The sequence below is a fragment of the Lactuca virosa genome, chromosome 1 (genome assembly GCF_052849685.1).
Source record: "Lactuca virosa cultivar CGN04683 chromosome 1, Lactuca_virosa_CGN04683_v6, whole genome shotgun sequence".
Lineage (NCBI taxonomy): Eukaryota > Viridiplantae > Streptophyta > Magnoliopsida > Asterales > Asteraceae > Lactuca > Lactuca virosa.
In genome coordinates this window covers 245,511,399-245,523,168 of record NC_136426.1, presented here as the reverse complement: position 1 = coordinate 245,523,168, position 11,770 = coordinate 245,511,399, and the positions used below count along the sequence as shown (strand labels likewise).

The 11,770-nt window shown below is 43.8% G+C and overlaps 1 protein-coding gene across 1 annotated transcript; it reads right to left on the bottom strand.

Annotated features, from left to right (window-relative positions):
- Positions 1-3,746: 3,746 nt before the first annotated feature.
- Positions 3,747-4,064, bottom strand: LOC145128707 (putative mitochondrial protein AtMg00820). Its single transcript, XM_079063516.1, has one exon. It carries the CDS (start codon positions 4,062-4,064, stop codon positions 3,747-3,749), a length of 318 nt encoding a protein of 105 aa, XP_078919642.1.
- Positions 4,065-11,770: the final 7,706 nt, after the last annotated feature.

Below are 11,770 nucleotides of genomic sequence, written 5' to 3'. Positions count from 1 at the left end.
AATGGTACCACCGGAAGGGCTCGGAATGGACTTGGGAGCCGGTGGATGAGATGATGGAGCATTACCCTGAGCTGTTCTAGGATCGAGCAGCAGACTTCGAGGACGAAGTCTAAAATATGTGGGGGAGATTTGTAGCACCTGGTTCTTGGTATGTATTTTATTTCAGTGATTTTGCATTTTTGGCCTGGGACTCAGCGAGTTGAAGGCCCAACTCGCCGAGTAGAAGCGGGATGAGACGCGGGATTTAAGTGATGGGCTCGTCGAGTCAGGTCCCGGACTCGACGAGTAGGATCTGACTGGACAAAACCCTAATCTGAGGGTTTGTACCCTATTTAAAGAACCTTATGCAGCCTCCATCACCCCTTTATGCTCCCAGAAACCCTCCATAGCAAACCCTAAGTGTTTTGGTGCAAGATCTAAGGCTTTTGAGTGATTTTTGTGGGTTTTGACCTCAAGGAAGAAGGAAGAGCATAGAAGGATCAAGAGGATACTGAAGTATTCGAGTTTGGTTCATCATTTGCAGTCTTAGAAAGGTATAAAGTCTGTACCTTGCTTGCTTGTTTGTTAGATCCCTTTTTGGGGGAAGATTTAGGGCTTTTTAAGCCATATGGGGTAGCCAACCATGATTGCAAACATGGTTGGGGGTCAAGACTTCAGATCTAAGTCTTGAGAGGGGTCACAAGGCAGATTTGGGTTGCTTTTGCACTCAAGGAAGGCCCCATGCAACATAAGAGCAATTTTAGAGCCTTTTTGGCTCAAAAGTCCCATGCATGCATGTAACGTTCGTAACTTTACGTGCTGGATCGAGCTTAGGGGCTTCGATCTATCATTTGGTCAAGTGTTGTACATCAAAAATCGAGGATTTAGGGTGTGGATGTTATTGACTCGGCGAGTCCGTTCTTGGGACTCGACGAGTCCAAGGCTTTGAGTCCCATATCTGTTGAGGGTCAAAAGGACTCAGTTGGGTGTTAGAAGGGTTGTATTAGGACAGAAAGAGTGACCCAATGCATTGGACTTAATTTTTGACATAAAGTTCATGGGACTCGACGAGTGCTAGAACAGACTCGGCGAGTCCAAGGCAATCTCGTTATGTTTGAAGATGAACTCGACGAGTTGTTCATACAACTCGGCGAGTCAAGGTCAGGACTTGTTCATCAGTTGAAGGTGAACTCGGCGAGTGTTCCTCTGACTCGGCGAGTCGGATGAAGGTTCATTGATGTTCGTAAGGAAGGGGAACTCGTCGAGTCATTGCCAAACTCGACGATTCGAGTCGTGGATAAGGTCGAGTAAAGGGGAGGAACTCGACGAGTTGACGGCCCAACTCAGCGAGTCGGGTCAACTGGTAGTTGACTTTGACTTGGACTTGGTTAGGGGTAAAATGGTCATTTTACCCTAAGAGTAGATATCAGTTTCTAACTGAGTGATTTGTGGGGATTATAGCCAGAGGATTTCCGGAACAGTAGTGGACGGAGGTTTCCCGCACAGCTTATCAGCAGCTGCTCGTACGAGGTGAGTACCTTCCAGTAGGGGTGGGTCTAAGGCCACAATGTCGGCCCACCAAAGAGGAGTATTTAGAAGATTATTGTCTTTGTGATAATTATCTTGGTCTGGTTATATGCTTTGGTCATGAGTTTTATTTGTATGACATGTTACGTGTATGATAGGGATTGGTTTCCCTGATAGCGGTCCTTAGGACCAAAGGGTAGGTCAGTACCCGGATATGCCAGACTGTATGTTTATATCTTGTTGCTGTATGCTAGTGGTAGGGGGTGGAATAGTCCCCAGTTACTGGTTGAAAGATACCGATGACAGTTACCGGTTGAAAGATACCGATGATGATTACCGGTTGAAAGATACCGATGATGATTACCGGTTGAAAGATACCGATGATGGTTACCGGTTGAAAGATACCGACGATGATTACCGGTTGAAAGATACCGAGGATATTGTATGGTATGTGGTATGATGGGGGAACTGACTAAGCTTTGTGCTTACGGTTTCGGTTTTGGTTTTAGGTACCTCTTCGTCTAAGGGGAAGGAGCCGGCGGCGTAGCATCGCATCACACACACACACATGATTTCCGCATGGAGCTTTCTGGGATTGTAATTTGATATGTATTACTTTATGACTTGGGTTTTCAGACATGATGCATTGTTTTATGAGATGACGTGCTTTCACCGTATTTTCTTATGAATGTTTTTATTAGTCAGTTAATCAAAAAGAAATTTTTTGGACTCGAAAATTGGGCGTTACAGTATGCTATGTTATACTTTTATATGGTAGTAGTAGGGGGTGAAATAGTCCCCATAACCGGTTGAGATAAACCAGAGGGGTAGGTCGGACACCCTGGTATGTCTGACAGGGGTAGGTTAGGCACCCCGATATACCTAGCAGGGGAAGGTTGAGCACCCCGACATGCTCAGCAGGGTAGGTCGGGCACCCAGATATGACTGACAGTATGTGTTATGTATGGTATGTGGTATGATGGGGGAACTCACTAATCTTCATGCTTACAGTTTTCAATTTTGTTTCAGGTACCTCTTCAGCGAAGGGGAAGGAGCCGGCGCGGTACTTGCACATCACACGCACACCAGATTTCCGCCCTATGTGATTCATGGGATTGTACTCTGATTTTATTACTATTTGAGGATATGATGTTGATACATGTCTATTATGGTTTTATGGATTGATATGTTATCGACAATGTTTTTGGTAAATGATTTTATAAGTTACTTATTTAAAATCAAAATTTTTGGCCTTGAAAATTGAGATGTTACAATTTTGTATCATCTGAATGGAAATTGTGTTTTCATAACAAATGGGAGTCTTAGAGAAGTTTAGATGCTAATCCAATAGCTGATTCTTAATCCATAGAATGTGAGCACAACACCTTCCCATGGCTACATACTCAGCTTCAGCGGTAGAGCAAGCCACTGATTTCTGCTTCTTGCTGGACTAGTTCACTAATATATTTCCAAGCGTTTGAGCCCTAGATGAAGTACTTTTGTGATCAATGTCACATACACCATGATCGGAGTAAGTGTATCTTACCAGCTTGAACTCAGAATCACGAGGATACCATAACCCAAGATTAGGTGTTTACTTTAAGCAGTGAAAGATCCTTTTTACTGCGAGAATATGAGATTCCTTAGGATTGTCTTGATAACGAGCACACAATATAGTATCAAACATAATGTCAGGGTGACTGGTAGTAAGATAGAGAAAATAGCCTATCATTCCTCGATAGAGAGTTACATTCACATTAACGCCATTTGGATAAACGCCAATAGACATTAATGAGGACATCGAAGTCATTGTCGGCTTGCAATCAGAGAAACCATACTTCTTCAGCATGTCTGCAATATATTTAGCTTGATAAACAAAAATTTCATCAATTAGTTCTTTAACCTGCAAACTAAAAAGGAAAGTCGGTTCACCCATCATACTCATCTCGAACTTCTTAGCCATGATCTCTGCGAATTTTGAACTTATATTTTCATCAGTGGATCCGAAAATGATATCATCAACATACACTTGAGCAAGAATGATGTGAGAGCCTAAATGCATGATGAACAAAGTGTTGTATGTCTTTCCTTGTTTTTATCCACTTGCAAGAATATAGCTCGCCATTGTGTCATACCATGCTCTAGCTACCTGCTTTAAAACATAGACAACTTTATCAAGACGATACACATGATTTGGAAACTATGTCACTTTCAAGCCCTGTAGGTTGCTTTAGAAAAACTTATTCTTGAAGATCTCCATGTAGGAAGGCGGTCTTCACGTCCATATGATAGACTTTGAAGTTCTTGAATGAAGCGAAGGCAAGAAACATTCGAATTGCCTCAAGTCTACAAACATGAGCAAATGTTTCATCATAGTATAACCCTTCCAGCTGACAAAAACCTTGAGCCACAAGTATAACTTTGTTTCTTATGGCAATCTTATCTTCATCCATCTTGTTCCTGTATACCCAACGAGTGTTAATGATAGTTTTTCCTTGAGGACTGGGAACAAGATTCCACACACGATGACCTTCAAATTCATTTAGATTATCTTGCATTGCCTTGATCCAGTAAGCTTCTTTCAGGGATTCAACGACATTCTTTCATTCAATCATTGAGACAAAATTTACAAACATGCAGAAGTTGCTGCTGAATCTGCTACGAGTGCGAACCCCAAAATTTACATCTCCAATGATTTGAGATTCAAGATGATCTCGAAAAATTATTGGATTGCAACTTTCATTTGGATTACTTTAAGCAGAGTCTTCCTGATTAGATGGCTCAACTTCTTTAGATAGGACACGCTGATATTCAGAGATAGGTTGTGAGATAATGATTTGATCAACATTTTGAACAACAGGATCAGTATACTTTGGCAAGAAATTAGGAACAGGGTCTGAAGGACTGTAAGTAAGTTCATTCAATATTTATGAGCAAGATGAAACAAGGTCTCCAATTTTTGATATATTTTTAGGGCGGCCATGCACGATTATCCACCGGGGGTGAGTGGTTATGACTTTTAGACCCCAATTGTGAACGGGGCATTCCATTAAGGTGTCTCACAAGAGAGTCACATTCGGTCTCCAATTCAACGTCTCCTTCATCGCTTGGTTACATTATCCATCAACCATAAGAAGCACGGGGACAAGGTTACAAGTCTCAACTTATTCTTTTTATGGTCTGTTATTGCTCCAGCTATTTGCTGCAATATTCCATTCCACCTTGCTAGCTATTTGGGAAGCAGGGTGGTAACATCACGAGTTGTGAGCCCCATAGCCGGTGGCCACTTTATTACTCGTTTGGTGAGGTCTTATTGTAACATCTGGATTTTCAGGGATATTATTGTGTATGTTAATCTTGAGATTGAAGGATAGATTCGACGAGTTGAGGGCCCAACTCGCCGAGTCGAATCGAGTTGCTCGCGTGGATTTAATGAATGGACTCGACGAGTCAGAGGAGGGACTCGATGAGTAGGTGATGGGCAGAGAAACCCTAATTTCCCGGGTTTGGGACCTATTTAAAGCGACTTATAGCCTCATTTGCGGCTACCCTTCCTTGAGAGAAAACCCTAAACGTGCATAGAGAGCCATGAGAGTCTTGGAAGCTAAAACTTGGAGTAGACTAGTGCATCTCATGAGGAGAAGAGGAGATCATCCAACAAGGAAGCTAGATAATCAGTAGATCTGGTGTAACTTCATGCAAGGGCTTGAGTAAGAGGTAAAACCTTGCACCTTTCTTGTTATTTTGCTTAGATCTTGTTGCTATGGAAGATTAGGGTTTCTTCCACCATTGTTGGGACTTTGAATGCATAAGGTCCCTTTTGAGGTCTAGATTTCACATCTGGACTTTGTGAGGTCCAGAGAGTCCAAAGATTATAGCTTTATTTAGCCATATAAGAGTTATTGTGGTTAATCATCCTTGTTAGAGTTATATTTTCATTATGAGCCATATATGCCATGTTTAAACGTAAAGCTTGCAGCTTTACGTGACAATTGATCCTTATGATGGTAGATCTAGTTTTTGGGGTGATGGATCTGCCATAAATCGTTGGAATAAGGAATCTGATCGAAGGGATTCGCCCAGTCCATGGCCTGACTCGACGAGTCGGTTAGGGTTTGTCCCGATGAGTTTGATCATGCGATAACTCGGCGAGTTGGGGGTCAACTCGACGAGCTGAGCTGGACTTTCTGGAGACTTCTGAGGAAAAGAGGGGACTCGATGAGTTGCATGAGTGCACTCGACAAGTCAGGTCAAACATGGACTATTGACTTGAGTTTGACTTCTGTTGACTTTAGGGTTTAGTCAACGTGAGTAATGGAGACCATGGAGGGGTAGAATGGTCTTTTATCCAATTCAAGAGTTAGACAGAGAAAGAGGGTAGCCTTTGGAATAGGCGAGTATTAATAGAGCATTAATTAGAGATATTTATCCTACGTGATAGGCGGAGGCTAGTTCGAGATTTCTGAGTACGAGACTGTTATTTGCTGACTTGCCAGGTGAGTTTTCTGACTATACTTTACCTAGAGTGGTAACCATGTGAGACCAGAGGGTCTTATGTGCTTGCTTGAGTTATGCATTTTATGTGTGATATATGTGTTGTATGTTATGTTATGTGATACCTAGACCGGACCGGAGGGTCCAACGAATATCGAGACCAGAGGGTTCTCACCAGACCGGACCAAAGGGTCCAACGAACCATGAGACCGGAAGGTCCTCACTAGACCGGACCAGAGGGTCCAACAAACAGTGAGACCGGAAGGGCTTTCATCTAGACCGGACTGGAGGGTCCAACGATTCATGGGACTGGAGGGTCCTACTGAGACACACGGACTGGAGGGTCCTACAGAGTTATAGCTTCGAGTGGCTAGTATGTGTATGTGGTATTTTTGGGAAGTCACTAAGCTTCGTGCTTACCGTGTTATGTGTTATGTGTTTCAGGTATCTCAGAGGATCGCGGGAAGGCACCAGCTTGATTGTACACACCAGTGAAAGAGCTACGTTTTGAGGATCCTGGATTTTAACCGAGCAATTGTGGAATTGTGAATTGCAAATTTAATAAATGAGATTTTTGTAAGATACATTATGAGAATTATGTAATTTTAAAATGAAAAATTTGTTTTGAAAATTTACGTCGTTACACTTATTGTAACGACCCAAAAATCAAGGGTAAAAATTTCATTTTTAGTATAGCTAAAACATTGATACCATTTATCTCAAACATTTCAAGTCATCCATAAGTAAAACGTTTATAAGAGTTTATCCCAAAATCATTCATTGCGGAAATCATAGGTGTGTGCACTGCGATCAATCCGAGCCCTTCCTTTCCAGAACGATGATACCTGAAACCATAAACAAACCTGTAAGCACGAAGCTTAGTGAGTTTCCCAGAGTATACCCCACAAAATCCACATAACACATATAGTATTAGATATAAAGCTACACATACCACATAAGCCATGCATACATAAACCTGCAAGGATGCCATGGGCTACCCCACATGGTCTTTACCTAGGAATGTCATGGGCTACCCACATGGTCCTACATCCAATGCCATGGGCTACCCCACATGGTCTTTACCTAGGAATGCCATGGGCTACCCCACATGGTCTTACATCCAATGCCATGGGCTACCCCACATTGTATTTACCTAGGAATGCCAAGGGCTACCCTACATGGTCTTACATCCAATGCCACGGGCTCCCCCCGGGGTCTTCCATCCAAGTATCACAAAGACAACTAGCATAACACATATCATAGAATCACTAGCATATCAATTAGCATAAAGCTAACTATCATACCATAGATCTCTACTACAGCTAGTGTACCACAGAACATAAAATGGGCCGGCCTTGGTGCCTTAGACCCATTGGTATGGTGAGAAAACTCACCTCGCACTGCAGAAGCTTACCGTATGAATTCCTTAGTTGCTGCCTTGCCAGCTTCCCGAGCTGTGACTACCAATCAATATCCCAATTAGCAATTGGGTCCCATACCATAATACTTAATCCATGCATGGGGTTAAATGACCATTTTACCCATGGCGCAATATGATCCAAAACTAAGGCCCAAACCCAAAACAATAGCCCATCATTATAATGTCCATAAAACCATCAAAGGCTCAATTTTCCAAATTGGGCCCGGATCTTTCTAATGGACCTTATACTAAAGCCCAATATTCTCCTTAGTCAATAATCTTGACCCCAATTGGCCCACGAAAGCCCACAACAACCTAATCCAAGAATTGGCCCAAACCGAGGCCCACAAATGTGAAGTCCACATCTATATTGGGCCACGCGGCCCAATAGGTCCAACCATTCCCATATCGGCCCAAAGATACATTCAGGCCTAATAATCAGCAAATCCAGGCCCAAAACCACTAGGGCCCAAAGGTCCGAAGTCCACTAAGAAAAAAATCCTCCTGAGAGCGTACGCCCAACGTAAATCTTCTGTACGCTTAGCGTATTGGGCAAATGGGTTGTACGCGCAGCGTACTACATAGTACGCCCAGCGTACAAACAGCTCATCCACAAAATCCATTAAGTGCTTAATACTTAATCCAGCCAGTGAAAAACACAGATCTGAGTTATACATAACGTCTAAACCCATAAAGTCACTGACTTGGTGACTTTGCATGCCCCAAACAAACCCAAACTCCAAAAATGGCATTATACTTCTATAAAAGTGACCCTAAATCATGCTTGAACCCATTAAGACCTATGACAACTTTCTGTCTTAGGAACCCAAATAGCATCAAGGGTGCCAACCCCAAGTCTAAGAATCGAATTTGAACCATAAAGCTTCATCCTTGGGACCAAAAAGGAACTAAAACCCAAAAATGGTAGATCTAAGAGATGAATGATCAAGTTCAAAGCTTTATACCTTCATCATGTTGAGAATGAGTCCTAAAAGCCAGATCCATAAGCTCCTTCATGATTCCCATCTTTGCATCAAACTCCTTCTTCTTGAAAATCGATCAAACACCCCAAAAATGGACTCCATAAGCTCAAAATGCCACCATGGATGATATATGACGATCTCTAGGGTTTAGAGGGGTGGAGGCTGAAGATATTAGGGTTAGGTTATGAGATAAGGAGTTTAAATAGGGTCCAAGACCCTAAAATAGGGTCCTGATCTGAATGGAGTACGTCCAGTGTACATATGGTACGCCCAGCGTACTCCAATGAACATTTGTGACTCTCCTGGTCAGTACGCCCAGTGTACTCCAAGGTACGCCCAGTGTACTACCTTCATCGCTAGTACGCCCCGCGTACACTTTGTGTACGCCCCGTGAACTCGGCTAAGCCTGAAAACCACGAAACTTCCGAAGGCGATAACTTCTTCGTTATAAGCCTGATTCTGACGATCCTTATATCCACGGAAAGGTGACAAGAAGCCCTACACTTCTAACAAACCAACCCTTTCTTAAGACCTTACGAACAAAAATCCATTTTCCACAAAAGTCTGAATAGCCACTTTACCGAAAAACCCCTAGGCTCTAAAACACGAACCGAACACTCGGGCCACTTCTAATACATCACCCGCACTGAAATGTGCCTAGATCTTACCTTCCTAATAGTCATAATCCTTATAATGACCGACCTTCGAGCCACAGCCTCAAACTAGGAGTCAATTCAGAATAGAGAGTTACATCTCTCCCCCACTTAAATTAGATTTCGTCCTCGAAATCATGCATCACCATCCCCGACATACCAGACAACCTGAGCAACACCGCCACAAACCTGTGAATACCACAGCGTACCCAATGCAACTGAAACCAATCCTCGTGGGGTTCTAGAACCTGGAGATGAACGAATTCCTTGCAACCTGATCACATCTGCTCCATCTGAAATCTGAAGTCTCGATATGGTCTGTCTCCCTGACAGACTGCCCACATCCAATCATCATCGAACTGATTTCACAAGAAACCAATTTAGATATAATACTTCCCACTCGTAATACCTTGAGGCTTCCTACAGAACAAAATCACCGATCAACTGCGACTACCGAATAACCAGCAATTCCACACACAGACCCCAAATCACCGAAATCGCTCCTACTCCTCTTGCTGCCACATGGCTGCTTTCCTGAAGAACAACCGGGGACCTCCCTGGTCCCAACCTGTCTGCCAACTGTCCGGAACACCAGACACCTACCTGATTGCTGAGCCAAAGACACACGCGGCAGTCCCCTACGACCTTCAAAGGATACCTCGTCTAACCATAACTTCCCTATCTCCTTCAATCCATTTGATCCATCCGATCGTGATAGGCAGACAAACTGTCGCCACCGAATCCAACGCAAAAAGGTAAATATCACCAGAATAACTGTAATCTTACATCATACCCGGTCTCCTTCGACCTATCGTTTCCTGATTCCGACATGTCGTGGCTCCATTACGGATAGAGCGACCCGAGACACATCACAATGGCTTAAACTACCATCAAACCAACCCGTTCATCACCCTGGAATTCTGCCCTCGATGCCCTTAGCATATAGATAACCCACATCCCATCTTACTGAAACAAAATCTTGCACAAATTCCGATTCGGGTCCCTATCCAAATCCAAATTGTTACCCTGCTCCTATCCAGAGATCCTCGAATCGGCACTTGCATAATGTACCATGACTTCCTGTCATCCTTTACTCGACCGATTAATAAATACCCTTAGCCGATTCCCTGAGACTTCCAGTCTCGCACATGGTCCAACCACCAGGTTCTTATGAGATCCAATAACCGGGCTACCCAGCCGTAGCCCTACAGAAACATGCACTAATCGACCACAAGATCCTGAATCACAAGGTCCAACCCTTAGCTCTACAGTCTCTACTGGTTCCATCCTAAATTCCCATAACCATCCGGGCTTGCCACCAGATAACTTGATCAGTCAATCACCTCTGGTCCTGATCCTAACTAATATGTGGCTCCCCCACAACCCTGCGAACTACCCTGCCCTAGTCCAAATCACCTTAGAGAATCCGTGAACGCTATGCCCCCCCCCCCCCGCAGTCATACAACACTCCCTACTACTAGTGAATGCTACGGCTCCCCCGCAGTCTTACAACACTATACCCTACTTAGATTCAACTAAGTCCGCTCGGCACACGAATATTGAAGGATTCCCAATCCTCATTACGTTCCAATGTTCACCTTGCTGACGACCGGTGCTTACCAAGCTAGCATACCAAAAATATCCCTGCCCAAACAGCACACTACCTGATATCCAGCTAACACTTCTTGTATCCCAACAACATTAATGACTTCAAACGCTTAAAAATGATATCACGCTCAGATCTCGGAGTCCAACGAACGGATAGTCTAACCAAACTTCAGCGACAACTCTCTCTTCCCTCGGCAATCCCGATGGCTTTTCCAAACATAAATACTAAGTCTACTGAAACTAGTCATAACTCCCTCGTTCAAGCCCTTGAACCAACCCCGAAAATGACTGGAGCAGGTGCACCCACTGCTCCTCATTGTTCGTCAGACAGTCGACCTCCTTGTCGTCCACCTGAACACAACGAAAATATAACGGGGTTGCTCCCTATGGGCAATCCCTGAAGAAGTGGCCAAACCTACTACACCCGTAGCAACCCATATCACTGAACAGATTCCGACAATGACTCAGAGCAATCACAATACACGCGGAATCTGCTCCGCAAGATACATCCATCTGAAAATCTCTCAAAGATTCATCGACATGCTGAATGGCATCTGACAACCCTTGCTAACCCAGCCAATAGAAGAAAACCGACCCGATATCCAACTTATCACAATTTCCATGCGATACTAATACCCGATATCCCCCGGAAATGGCCGAAGATAGCATATCTGCAAGCATCTGAAGGAATCCTGACCACCTCCTCCTGTGATACCTCCACCACCCTGAGAACATAATGTAACACCTCATTCCGAACGTAATGACAATCCAAACCCTTGGAATGAAACTTCATTGCGCAGTTTTTGCAAGCGTTGCACTGGATCCGACCCTGCTGGCCTCTCATAAGCTGATCCAAACTCTTGGGTCTCCGCCCGAGACCCTCCAATAAATTCACCTGACTTGAACCTTTCTCATTGAGGTGCTCCTAATCAATCTTTCGTCCTCGGCTCTGAAATCCATTTCATTCAGGGTCTCGCACCCTGACACCCTCACCAGCTCCATTGCCAATGGCTAAACTACAGTAGCTGGCACAACCTCTGCTCTAAACCGACTAAAACTATTCCCAAGATATAGTTTCAAATCCCAAAGTGCAATAAATCACACAA